General features: G+C 42.8%; 2 protein-coding genes across 2 annotated transcripts; one reads left to right on the forward strand and one right to left on the reverse strand.

Moving 5' to 3' along the window:
• Nucleotides 1–742: 742 nt before the first annotated feature.
• Nucleotides 743–2,013, reverse strand: ube2ql1 (ubiquitin conjugating enzyme E2 QL1; the record flags this gene model as incomplete). Its single annotated transcript, XM_083981546.1, has 3 exons — nucleotides 743–775; nucleotides 1,258–1,664; nucleotides 1,800–2,013. The coding sequence occupies 3 exons, from the start codon at nucleotides 2,011–2,013 to the stop codon at nucleotides 743–745; spliced, it is 654 nt and encodes a 217-aa protein (XP_083837672.1).
• A 2,744-nt stretch (nucleotides 2,014–4,757) lies between these two features.
• On the forward strand, nucleotides 4,758–7,443 carry med10 (mediator complex subunit 10). The gene is made up of 4 exons (XM_083982122.1): nucleotides 4,758–5,006; nucleotides 5,093–5,176; nucleotides 6,199–6,301; nucleotides 6,680–7,443. The coding sequence occupies exons 1-4, from the start codon at nucleotides 4,885–4,887 to the stop codon at nucleotides 6,773–6,775; spliced, it is 405 nt and encodes a 134-aa protein (XP_083838248.1). The 5' UTR covers nucleotides 4,758–4,884; the 3' UTR covers nucleotides 6,776–7,443.
• The last annotated feature ends 6,589 nt before the right edge of the window (nucleotides 7,444–14,032 follow it).

A 14,032-nucleotide genomic window follows, 5' to 3' on the forward strand; every position in this document is an offset into this window, starting at 1 on the left:
ATATCATCAAAGCCAAAAAAAAGAAAAAAAGCGCTGAGCTGATGTTTGGGGGTTGGGCAGGAGAACCCTGTGACAGTTTACATAAGGTCTCCTGCCACAGCGCCGTCACGCTGCTGACGTCAAAAGGCAGAGAGTGAGCGAGGTGAACGAAGCCTACTCTACAGATGAAATGAAGGGAAAATCACACACATGTGAGCGTTAGAAGAACACGCGAGGCAGCAATCTTTCCTATCTGGGTGGAAAACAGACAATCTAGTCAAATGATTATAGCCTGGAGTGCATTTAGAGATGCAGCTATTTTCATAGGAGTTGCAGAGCTGCTGCTGCTGCTGCTGCAGTGAGGATGTGAAAAACAGATTTGACAGGATTACATAATCCAGTCCGTCTAAGTCACTGAGGACTGCTGGTAGGTAGGCGACCTGCTGTCTCTATTTATTCATCCATCCATCTCTCTGTCCCAGCTTTTTCTATCACACTCTACACATGTTGATCACTTCCCCCTTTTTTCCCTCCTCCTCACTTAATAATAATCTGATGGGAGCACCATGGCTATTGTGACACTGCGTGGGGACTTTTCCAATGGCAGGTCTTTGTTGTCAAAGGAAGCTGATCTATGTAGGTGATAAACCGGTGCTGCAGAGAGGAGCTTGGCATTGAGGAGATACTGAGCGTTGCACTACATGAAATGGCCGCCATAAAGTCCCATAAAGATTAATAATATTCACAATCATGGGTTTGCTGCTCACAGAAGGGAGGAGGGTGGATTGGGGGAGGTCTGAGATATTACAGTGCAGAACCCACAGCTCACAGGGTGATGGAAAATGCTAAGAATAGACTACAGGTACAAAGTATGCACCAATGACTCTGTCCTATAAAGATATTTTTCTTTAAAAATCTATTTGGATACACTTTCTTTCTCCTCTCCATTCGTATCCAAGAATGACACTTCATTCAAAAACATGATTTTCTGATTAAATGACCAAAAAACACATTTGAGTACTTGAATTAAAAGAAGTAAACTTAAGGTGTCATGGTGTTAAATGTGCGTAAAAGCAGTTTTACACGTTCGTTACGCATGACGCATGGATGCCTGATGGAATTGCTCATCCCCAGTGAGTGTCATGGCTTAAAATAAATGTACTCAGTGATGATTAACATGCCGTGTGGTTGATGATGATGTTCCAAAAGCAAGGACCCCCTCACCCACCACCAGCCCCCACCACCAGCCCACTCTTTTACTTTTCCTCTCCACCTCACCTGTCCTTTTACGAGACTGGCCGCAAACTGCCTCATGACCGCCTCCACCGTGTAGGCGCTGGACCATCCGCGGGGGGTCAACAGCTCCATGCATATGGCCCCGCCGTCCAGCACGTAGCCGTTCTCCAACCGGGGCGTCAGGACCCGCATGAACGGCGGCGAGAAGGGGAAATTGTCGGGAAAGGTGACGTTGAGCAGTATGAACTCGGTGCACGTCTCCTTCATGTCCTGCCACAGCGCCGAGTCCTTGTCCACCTGGTGCAGCTTGACATTCCAGTCATACAGGTTGTCCTCCACCAGCTCCACCGTGATGAAGTTGTCCCCTAACCTCCTGATCTCCTGTAGCTCCTTCATCAGCCTCCGCGTCCGGACCTGGGTGCAGTGTTGCCGGTGGGGCGCCAGCGGTGCTATCGAGGAGGCACTGGTCGCTTTACTCCCGCCTCCTCCCGTCTGCAGCTTCTCCTTCGCATCCTTGCTGCCCTGCTGCTGCTGCTGCTGCTGCTGCTGTTGTTGCTGCTGCTGCTGCTGCTGCTTATCCTTGCCGGTCGGCTTGTCCTTGCCGTGCTGGTCCAGCTTCCTCGCCTTAATCTCCGGGGTGCTCAGGATGTTGGTTTCGTTGGCGGTCTGACAGTGTTTGTTGGCGTTGTTTTTCTGGTTCCCTTTGGTCCCCTTTAGTGAGCCCTGATGGTGCTTTGGGTCCTCGGTGTCTCGGTCGTGCAGACGGATCAGACCGATCTTCCGCAGTAGGGTGGCCATAATTTTTTTTATAGATCTATATTTCTCCGCCGATCCCCCCGCACAGGGGCGAGATTTCACCCTTTGAGGCCGGGTTCCCCGCTCACAGAGACGACCTTTATCGATGCTGATTATTAACCTTGTTGTACCGCAATCCCCCCCTCCGTTCACTGCAGCCTCAGGATGAACACGACCGGGGGAGCCTGCGCTGCCTTCTCCTCAGTGCATCATCTCGACAGCGATCAGGCGACTACAATCAGAAACAATGAAACAGCAAATAAATGCGAGGTTAGACGAATATACGCTCAACAAAATAATAATAATAATAATAAAGCTCATAAAAAGATGAATGGTATTTGGACACCATGACTGACTGCAGTTGTTCAATAGGACGATGCATTCCACACAGACACCGAGGTGATCTTATAATATAGCCTACTAACATTTCACAATATCACATTAATCAATAGGCTAGTGAGGAAATCATAGATGAGTCATATCTATAACCACAGAAGTGCATGTTAAGTGTCAACACAGAGGATGTTAAAACAGCAGCTGAAGGTGACTGTGAGATCTGTGAACACATCCAAACCTAAAGTCCTAATCATAAAACCACCTCTCATTCTCCCGTTACGCGTCTCCTCCAGACCCAGAATGAGAGCAGCAGCCAGACAGCAGAGCCTGCTTACCGTAGACGGATACAAATCCCCGAGTATACGTCCGTGTTATGTCCCGTGATGTTTCCTCGGACTGTGCGTTAAAAAAAAGCCCAACACAAGATGTTACGACTCCACCATCCAGGAGAGCTGCCGTCGGTGAGCGCTGCAGTGTGGAGGAGGAGGAGGAGGAGGTGGTGGTGGTGGTGGTGGAGGAGGAGAGGCTTTGATGTGTGTAGTGCAGCTGCGACAGCTTCAGCTTTAATGCAGCTCAGGACGAGCCAGCCCCCGGTAAAGCCTCTCAGCCAGTCTGTGCGCACCGACGAGGCGCTGCGACGGCCGGGCTTTTCAAAATAAAAGATCTGGAGTTACGCTATGTTTAAGGAAAGCCAATCACAGGCTACTTTTATTGGTTTATATGAATGAATGAAGAAATGAATCACTATGTATTACAAGGATCTTTAAATAACTGCCTTGTTTTGTAAAACTCTATACCCCCTCCCACCCCCCATGATAGGCTACCGCTACACAACTGACTTTGAAGTGTAGGCTAGGCCTATAATAAAAAACAAAACAAAAAACAGTTGGGCCTATTTTAGCCTATGTTATAATTAATGTCATTTATTGTGCCATTCCACGCAAAAACAACGTTACTAGATTTGGGGAACTATCATTCCTTCATTGGCCATGGTAACTTTCAATACAACAATAGTTTTATTTTGAAGGTTCATATCGTATTTCCGGGATTATTCTGGCTAGGTCTGCGTAACTTGGCGCTCCTGAGTGTACCTTGAAGAACAGAGACTTGGCAGGTGGATGATGCCAGAGGAATCTAGTTTCAACGTTATTCACTTTCACTTTCAGACCACATTTACATGAGTTCCTCCAGTGAGTGTGTTTTACAGAGTTTTGGACTGTCAGTGCTTTTAATTTATTTACATAGCCTAATACTTTGGAAGAATTTTACATTCTATGTTTAGGCATACAATAGCTAGCTAGTTATGTGTGTCTTTTGTCGTGTACTACACAGACCTCAATGTACCTACTTAGGACTGTCCTTCAGCTATGTATTAGCCTACCCTGTAATATTATTAAGGTGTGTAAACTTTATCTGCTCACTCCTAGTTGCCCTGTCTTAGTCCACATAGTAGGCTAACTACATGAAAAAAAAGCCAATAATGTTGTGACTGGTGTCAGAAAAAAGATTTAGGCCTGCAGTGCATTTGCCCCCTGTGGGCCTTTATATTTCCCTCAGCTTGTGCAGGTTTGTTTTTGAATAGAGTGTTGCATTATCAGATATTTTAGGTATTTTAGAGGATATAATATAATACCGGTAGCCTAAACTGTCTATGAAAATATCCTTAACATATTTGTTAATCAGAAGTGAGTGCTAAAAGTGTTGCCTGTGCTTTTGATTAACTTTTACAGTGAGAATAATAGCAGTATGAATGGAGACATACAGTAGATATGATGACTTTGAAACAACAGCACTTTTTTAAGTTGGGAATTTCCACGATAGAATAACTGACTTCTAACTGTGTCCATAATTCTGCTTGTTTGCTGCTGATCCACTGACAATATAGCATGAACATTATTTCTTTATAGCCTATTACTTTATTAACTTTGTTTTGTCTGATTGATTTGTCTATTTACTGTTTTGTTATTTCTTTTTGTTGTTGTTCTGTTTCTGCTTTTGTTTTCTTGTTTTTGTTTGTTTAAGTTGTCTATGGTCTTGTCTATCTGTGACTGTTTTGTACACTGTTGTATTGTAGGACCCTCGAGCATTTATCAAAGGATTAGGCTATACTCATAATAAAGAATTTCCTACATGGGACTTATTTTCAAATGAATAAAAGTCTCTATATTTCCAATGTTATATAAACAGACCGTTTACCTTCGGTATCTCTCTGTCACAGAGACAGTCAAGTCACTGTTTCTCTGCAGTGCTGCTGAACTCAGTTCATCTTCTGCTCTTGACAAAGAAGCCGCTTCCCAACACGCAGCACGACACTTTGACGCGGTGACAGTCAGAACACGGCAGCCAGTCATCGCCCGTTTCCTAGGCAGCGGAGCAGTACCCGCCCGCGATTGGCTACTCTGTTGCCGTAAAGCACCTCGGCGCTGTGGCTGTCGTATTGTCGGTAGCTAACAGTAAACAGCGATTAATTGACCAAAGGATTGTATCCGACGGAGTTATTTCTATTTATTTATATAGTGTCTGTGATAGTGAAGAAACATGGCGGAGAAATTTGACAACCTGGAGGAGCATCTGGAGAAATTTATCGAGAATATTCGACAGCTGGGAATCATCGTCAGCGACTTCCAGCCCAGCAGCCAGGCAGGACTCAACCAGAAACTGTGAGTCATGTTTTGTTGAGCTCGTTCACACGGTACCAAACATTAAGATAACACTGAGTTGAATCCTGTTTCTTTTTACTCCTCAGAAATTTCATGATATCTGGTTTGCAAGACATCGAGAAGTGCCGTCAGCAGCTCCATGAGATTAACGTACCGCTGGAGGTCTTCGAGTGAGTCCTTCACCTGATGTTGTCCCTGTCGTTACTGTGACTGTGTCTGTACACCTGAACCTTCATCTGTCATCGCTGTGCTACATACATACACATATGCCGGTATATTGTTGTGTTGAGACAGTAGTAGACCTACATGTAGAGCGGCTACAAACCCCATTAGAAAGCCTTACAATTAAAAATGTCATCCCTCGTCGGCAAATCTGGTTGTGTCATGTGACTCAAATTAATTTTCATTCTTGAGTTGACAATTGTGAGCTAGTTAATATTCGGCATAACATTACATTGAAGAAATAACATTTTCACTAATCAGAATTGATACACTTTTTATTACTACCGGTACTCTAATTTGTATACAGTATAGAGGAGGATTCCTGAAATAGTAGGCCTATAAAAATAAGCATAAAAGAAAAAAAAATTAAGTTGCTTACACACCACATCAACAATCAAATTGGAAAATGATTGTGTACAGTCTCGTATTATGGGCTAAAAGAGCATACTGAGTGAAGTTTATACACTGCCCGTCCAAAAAAAAAAGTCACCGCTTAAGCTAATAGGTAAGAGCCTCCCATTGGATAATTACTGCATGGATGATTATGTTTCAGCTGGTAACAACCTATTTAACCCTAACCATTTAACTCGTTTCTTAAACAACCATGTCAGAAGACACATCCTGTCGTCATGGAAAAGATGTTAATCTGTTTCAGAAGGGTCCAATTATTGGCATGAATCAAGCAAATAAAACATCCAATCAGATTGCTGAGACCAATAAAATTGGGTAAAGAACTGTCGAACGTATTGTTAAAAACAGGAAGGATAGTGTGGAACCATCATCATCTTCAAGGAAGAACCGTGTCCAATGTGACCACAGAGTCCAGACTTTAACCCCAATTAGAATCTTTGAAAAATGAATGCAACTCTGAATGGAAATAAATGTTTTTTTTGGACAGGCAGTGTACGTACGTATATAATACCTGATGTGTGCTTCATAGCTTCAGTCTTATTATCCCATGTGTTTGTAGATACATTGACCAAGGGCGAAACCCTCAGCTCTACACCAAGGAATGTCTGGAAAGGGCCTTGGCCAGGAATGAGCAGGTCAAAGGAAAGATCGACACAATGACAGTAAGTGATAATGCAAAGGTCCCTACCTACCACTGATCCTACACTAATAAACAACACTTTCAAAATATTTCACAGAATAAATGCTGCAAGGCATATTCAGTAATGAGTAAAAAGATCAAACGTTTCTTATTCAAGGATGATCTTCATTATACAGAATGAGCCATGTGTTCTTAATAGTTCTTTGTCCATTGCTGATGAATTGACTGTCCTTGGACACAGTGCTTTAATCCTATTGTAGTTGTTTATAGATTTTTAAATTAATCTTATCTTTGTAATTTAGAAATACAGTTGGGTACAAGTCAGATTTATTCTAACTTTTACTAACCAGTAAGTACCAATAATAAAGTAACATCTGCTGTTGTATCTTTTTAATTACAGAAATTCAAGAGCCTTCTAATCTCAGAGCTGAGTAAAGTTTTTCCAGAGGAGATGTCCAAGTACAAGGCTATACACGGAGAAGATCCCCCCTCCTAGTGACTCCTGCACCACGGTGTCCGACCTTCAACCTGTGACCCTTGAAAACATGAAAGCCTGGGTGGAGTTTAACCAAATTGGATTCTGTGTGGGTGCCAGCAGAATATGAAAACATCCAGTTATTATTTTTCATAAATGTTGTGATGCAGTTGCTGACCAGTACCCTGAGGGAGAGGCTTTTCTTTCTGCTCAGCACCCTGACTCAGCCAAAATCCCTTCTCTTCTTCTAATTTCTAAACCTCATTTAAAGGAATGCAAATCAACATCAAGTATATGGGATAACTGGAGTGGAGAAACAAATAGTTTTTCCCGTGCTGACTTGTTCTGTTGCCAAGAGACACATTTGATTTTAATGCCTCCCTTGATGCATGGACACTGAGTTTGAGCAGAATATTTCTATGGCTCCAAACTGTACAGGCAAAAGTGTTACAGCGTCTGTCATCATCGAATTTACTCCCTCAGTTGTACATACAGTGTATTTATACTCTTAAACTCTACCTTTTGTAATGCTTCCTAATCATTGTGCAACATGCATTTGTACCACACACAGTTCATAGCATTTTGTATCAAGCTCAGGTTTCTAATGGCCATGATAATTGAATGCAAATGTTATTTGATGGTACTGCTGTGCCTGATCTCTTGACATGGTCAGAAATGAGTCCACTCTTTATTTGTAACTTGTTTGTACGATGACGTTTGTTAATAAATTATCCTTGTTGGACTGATGTTGTGTGTAGTCTGTTTTCATGACAATGGAAATCTAATAGCATTTTCTGCACTCAAATGATGAATTAAAGCAGAAGTAAGCGATCCGGTCATTTTGGCTAACTTCCTGTCAGCCGATGGAGTTAGCGGTCCCCGCCCTCGTCTCTACGTCACCACATTCACGCGCATCCCTTGGCTGCACACACAGAGAGGACCGCCCCTTTATGCCGTTCTCTCTCCTCATTGGATAAAGGTTGTAGGATACAAGGAAAGTTTTCTCCTCGGCTTACAGCAGAGCAGAGTGACTGACGGACCCGTGTTTCAGACCAAACAATCTATATAAGTGATTGCTGTCGGAAGATATAACTATTTAAGACTTATATTAACACAAACATTCCGCTTACTTCTGCTTTAAGTTAAATAGTTTCTTAAGTTTTTGAATTTCATCGCTTATTTTTTTAGGTCTATGCATTATATGTTTAAAAGGCTCATTTAATTTGCTCAGATAAGAGCTGCGACAAGAAATGGAGCACATAGCCTACAGTAGTTTTTTTAGAGTGATGTAATGGGTAATTTAATTTTCTTTTCGTTAAGTTTTATTTTTTAAAACAGATACATCTCTTTTTTCATTCTTGTGAGAACGCCTACCTTTCATCCATCTCATGTGGCTTTGACACCTTGAAGGAAAGCCACAAGAAATACTAAAAATATAAGTAAAGGAGGGTGACTTTGTGCACCAACACTTTGAAATTGCAAGTTGACATCATAGAGTTCTCCCACAATACTGTATTTGCTATTATTTTTTTTGTCAACAGGGTAATTTATATCTGTGGAGTTCTCTTTAAAATCCACACAAAAGGTTGAAGATAAAGGACTGAAACGTGAGTAAATGTGTTAGTGGACCACCTGCAGACATGACCTCCGTGGACATGGGGAGGTGTCAGTGTCAGTGTCAGTGCTCGGGGTCATTCGGCTTAAGTGTCGTCTGTGAAACAGCATACATATTGTAACCACACACTGTCTGCGTACAGCATCTATACAGGTGCCTTAGAAACAGACAGGAGCGCGTCATCAGGCAGGTCACAGCCCCATCGCGCCTCCTCCTGCCGGGGCTCAACCACAGCGACACGCCCCTCTGACCGTGGAGCCCCATCCTCTGGGACAGAAGGAGGGAAATGAGCCCTGTTATTGGTTTGTGATCTATGCTGCAGGGTATAACACAGACAGCCCTCTTCTCTGGCTGTCGCTCTTCCCTGAGGATTTCCGTCCATGACACTCATTTAGTGAACCGTGGTTTAGTGAGGATTCAGCCGCCACCTCTTATTGGGGGAGGGGGAGACAAGAAGCTGGATTCCAGAAACAGAGAGGCTTGTTTCTTCTTTGGTGTCTCAACTCATTTGCTGCATGTAACATATATAGCCTGTTCACTCTTGTATTAAGATAACCATAGTTTATTTGTGTTGTACAATAAATACAAAGTATCTTTTAAAGCCAGAAACCATACCAGATTCAAATATGGTGCCCACTCACTTATGTGATGTTTTCTGCTGTCAGAATTTGCATTAAAGTAATAGTAATGTTCTTGATCTTGTGGATTCAACCTGGACACATTTATTAGTATGTATCATTTCAGTCCTGCATTTATTCAACCAAGTGTCATTAGTGTAAAAACAGTGTGTACTTAAATCCACTGTCTTTAAATAACTAAGCAGTCAAACGATGGCTTAGTGTGGTAGGAAGAGAAGGCTACAGCGGTGATAGTGAGTGTGGTTTAAATCTGAATAATTCATGCAACACAGATAGAAACTATCAATAGGTGTTTTCATGGGTCCAAGGTTTTTGACACTGAGAATTAATTACACAAAGTAAAACAAAGAAGAATCTTATAGAAAAATGGCCCAAGGACAGCCACACTTGATTTGAGTAGACCCAAGAATAATTAGACCCCAATTCAAAACGCAACCAACCCGAACAGACCCAAATAGAGAGAGGACACGGATACTGCTGGCAGCATCGAGCGCCACTGAGCGCTGAGCAGCCATGGCTGAAAAGGGATAAATGCGTGTAGTTTTTTGCCTTTAACTCATAATGTCTCTCTTTGCATCAACATTTCTCCAACCACAATTAAGGTCACTTGAGTATTTGATATATTATATTATATAGACCTGCAGCAGTACAACCTGGGTTAAATACAGTTTGGACTTGGACCTGGCCTGGATCTCAGGTGGGTTTACAGGATCTGGTAAACAGGTGGACTTAGAGAAAGCCTTTGCATGCACCTTACCTATAGAGCACTGTGAACCTGTGACGCCATCAGCAGAGCAAACTGCCTGTATTTGACGTACAGCGATGACCTTGTTGTGCAGCAGTAACGATGCAAACAGGCCTGTTTTTAACTCAGAGCTGCTTTAATTGCTTTCAACCAATGCCATCAGCTCCTTCTATTGCTGTCCTCTTCCTTTCTAAACCGTCTTTACCTTTTGACTCCGCTCTTCTGTGTCTAGATAGTGAATGTCCTCGCTGCAGTGAGTCACAGCGGCGGTGGTCAAGGACACCTTTTCAATCCAATAACAAGCCAATTTGGAGGGCCGAGAAATTAAATGAAATGCTGTTTTTATCCAGTTTGCGTTTGTGTCTGCTCACCGTGACATTTCTTTCACAGGGTGACACCGTGCGTGGGGATGCGCGTCGTGATGCTTGACTAAACCAGGAGACTGGAAGACGGAGCGGGGAAGACTATTGTACTGTAAATATGCCCCTGTATGAAGTGCTGATGTGTGTTTGGTGACTCATCCAAGGTGACTCTCTCCTCTTTCTCTTCCCTTCGTTCACCTCCTCTTCTTGTGCGCTCAGGCCCGACACCCCCGAACGAGCCTCCTCCTCCTCCTCCTCCTCCTCCTCCTCCTCCTACTCCTCCTCCTCCTCCTCCTCCTCCTCCTCCTCGGTTTCCTAGGTTACTCTTCTGCATTTATTTCAATGGCCAACATTTTTTCTCCTTTGTGGCATCTTTCTCTGCATCCTCCCAAAAGTGGGGTGGTTTGTCAGGCGAATGTCAGCAATGTTGACTGAAATGATTCATGTGGAGGTGGATGCTCTTCCCCTTTGTTATTTGTCATTCTCATCGGGTTGAAGGGTACTTAAACTCAGGAGGACAGAGTTCATATAACACTCTGGGTGGAATAAATACTGTAATAGCTGGATCTTGTGATATTTCATTTTGTCTGCTGGAAGAGGCCACTGTTCTCCAATTTCATGGTGTAAATGGGACGCTCGACAAATTGCCTTTCAAAAACAAAGGCACAAGTGCACTGCGCCACTGACTCCGTAGGTATCACATTGTGAAAGAGTGTTTGGTGCAGTATCAGGTGACTTGTTGCCTTTGCAGTCTTTAAATTGTTAATTCAACCCCATGAAAACATTCATCTAAGAGAAAAAAAAGACTATGAAACAACAAAAAGAAGACAAATGAAGAACAAATTTAGTCCGATGCCTGTTCATCATGTTTGTGTCTGATCCAATTAAGACTTGTATCTAGTAAATATGCTTAAAGGGAGAATTTGTCAATTTTCTCTGCCACCAAATGTGTTTTTTTTTGTTTATAGCAGGTGTTGGTCATCATTGGTTAACAAGAACCTTACCCATTGTTGAATTTATAACACAATAGGTTAGGCCTATAATACAACCTCTTGTTGCTATGGGAAAGACTGTCCAGGACTAACTAATTAGCATGCTAATTCAATAGCTGACAGGATGTGATACAGACAAGAATTACACTGTTGCTTTCCACCTCTGGAGACAGATGTTGGTGAGTAAAGGAATGAAGTTTGATTAACTCAACATTTATCTAAACTGATAAACAGCTGTTAAATCTAATGCTTGCATAGCACTAACAAAACGGCGTACACATAAGATTAATTCACAATGGCTACTTTGTTTTTCCCCAGCTCTTTCAGAGTGTTCACCTCAGGGTATTTACTATTCATGATTATTAAATCTATTACAGAACCTGCTATTTGAATTTCAACAAGGTAAACAGAGATAAATATGAACAAACTACAACTCCATTGAACTGGTGTATAGAGCTGTGAAAGCAGAACCAGAAGAACTCTCATTGACAAATAAGTCTGTTAATAACCAGGATGTGGAGCTAAGCCTTTCAAGGATGACATTTTTGTGAAAAATGATCTAATGGTGTTGTTCATTAAAAATTTCATTAAATATCTATGTTCATCTTACTTTAATGAACACCATTTCCCATAAGCCCAAGAAGATACTTGTGAGCTAAGAGCTGAGGTGTGAGGTGAGCTGAGGTGCTGAAAAAAAGAAAGATTATGTTGTTTTTCAGATGAATTAGTTCAACCATGACAAACTGTTGAGTAAGATTTAATAGTAGGGCTCATATGAGGTTATGATTGTTTTTTTTTTTTTTACATTTTGACACAAGAGGAACAAAAGGTTTGATTTCACTGTGGTTCACTACTGACTTTGGTACGTTTTACCCTTGATGCCTTTCCCCTCAGTGGCTGTGAACTGTCAGACCTTTAGCAGCTTGGCGGTGCTTCAACGTTTGTGTAATGCATCACATTTTTCCTATTTGTTATTTCATCTTCATGCAAATGCGTTTGCGGGGTCTAGGCCTGGAACGGTGGTTGAAATGTAAAATCCTGCCGTGCCCTTGGGTTGGCGCAGGAAACACAAAGGCGGGGGCTGCCGCCTTTGATGCTATTAGCATAATGTCTTTCTGATGCTAATGCTAAGTGCCTCAGACTGACCGCTGAAGCTCAGTCGGGCCACAGCCATGACGGGCTTACATGGCTGCTGGTCGCGCTGGTCTCTAGCATTGTGTGTTGCTGGCTGCCTTGCCTCGGCTTAGTGACAGTCATTCAACTTCTCAATGAGGGTCAGCAGGAGAACCCCCTCTTCCTTCTGTCACCCTGGTTACCATGGAAACACCCCACCCATTTTGCCATCACCCACCCTTTCTCTCTTCTCTCTGGACAATGGCCAAGGGTGTGTATGTATGTGTGTGTGTGTGTGAGTGTGCCATGTGCCCGATGGTAAATGTTAAAGTGTGTGATGTGCAACTGACTCCATAGTACTCCAGGGCTCAGATATGAATTACAAAACACAACACAGCATGGGAGCAGCACTCCTACGTATACAGCTCTCTGAACATCTATTAACTTCACACAACCACGCACACCTACACACACACGCACATACACACATACTAGGCACGCAGTGTGAGTCAAGCTAAAAGAGCCTGGCTGCTGCAGAGGTGAGCAGGGCCTGATTGTGTTGCAAACAGTAACAAGACACACAGCACAAAGGTTAGAGAGGAGCATGACTATTATACCTCCTGGACACACTCAGGGCTGCCTCTGTCAGCTTGTGTGTGTGTGTGTGTGATGGCCAATAATAGGATAATGAGGACAATGAATGAAAACTATAAATTAGCCCTGCTCTATGATGCACCTCACACCTGCTGCAGCAAATCACCCATCGGCAGCAGCAAAGGGAAAAAAAACAACCCAAAACGCCACAGATGGAAGTTAATGGATGAAAAATATTATTTTCATCTCCACTTTGTGGCCTAACTGCCGGCGTGAAGTCCTCTTCTGTCATCTCTCTTGTTTTTTTTTTGGATGCACTGTTTTTCTGCAGCTATAGGCCAATTTGCTGACGAGCAGGGAGGGTGTCACAACAAGACAGAGAGAGAGAGAGAAAGCAACAGAGAGACAGAGAGAGAGGAGATAGAGGGGGGAGGAGAGAGAGAGAGTTGTTATAATTTCCCTCTGGTTTAATTATCTGAGTCTGCAGACAGCCCTGCTCTTTCTCTCTTGTCGTTAAATGTTAGAGGTGAAAATGTGAACCGCCTGTGTGTGTCTGTGCATGTGCATGTGTGTACACGTATATGAGATATCCTTTTCCTTTTGCGTGTTAATGGCATGCACAACACAGCACGGGGCGCAGCAGCAGCAGTGCTGAGCGGGGAATAGATGATCCCTCTGTAATGTTTAAACCTGGCTCGTTACATAGAGAAAAGAGGAAATCGATCATTTTCATCACTCGCTGTCACTGTGTGATTACAAAAGTCAATGAGCCATCATATACATAGTTATGATTTACTGTTCACTGGTGTAGTTTTCCCTCGGATACACCGTGTATGATTAGATCACCTAAGTTGTTTTTTCCTCTTTTACTAATGCATGGGAAGACAGTCAGCAAAGGTTCTCACAGCCATTGTGGTGCTGATGTTTGCCAGAGGCTGTTTTGGCCCAAGGCTGTGTGTTTTCAGGATATCAACACCAGTTCTGTGGGAATTCTGCTTTTTTTTAATATACAATATGTGCTGAAGTGGTTCTCTTTGCTTACTGCTGCATGTATAGGATCTTTTGTAGCCAATAGATATTCCAAGTCTGTCAGTTGTCATCAAACACAAGTAGACATTTGACTACTCGTAGCATAATAAGGACAGATGAAAACTAACATTAACATGGTACAATAAAGTGTCCCATTTGACTATCAGGCATGAGATGTGACTGTAAGGCC

This window comes from Trachurus trachurus, assembly GCF_905171665.1.
Source record: "Trachurus trachurus genome assembly, chromosome: 11".
Taxonomy (NCBI): domain Eukaryota; kingdom Metazoa; phylum Chordata; class Actinopteri; order Carangiformes; family Carangidae; genus Trachurus; species Trachurus trachurus.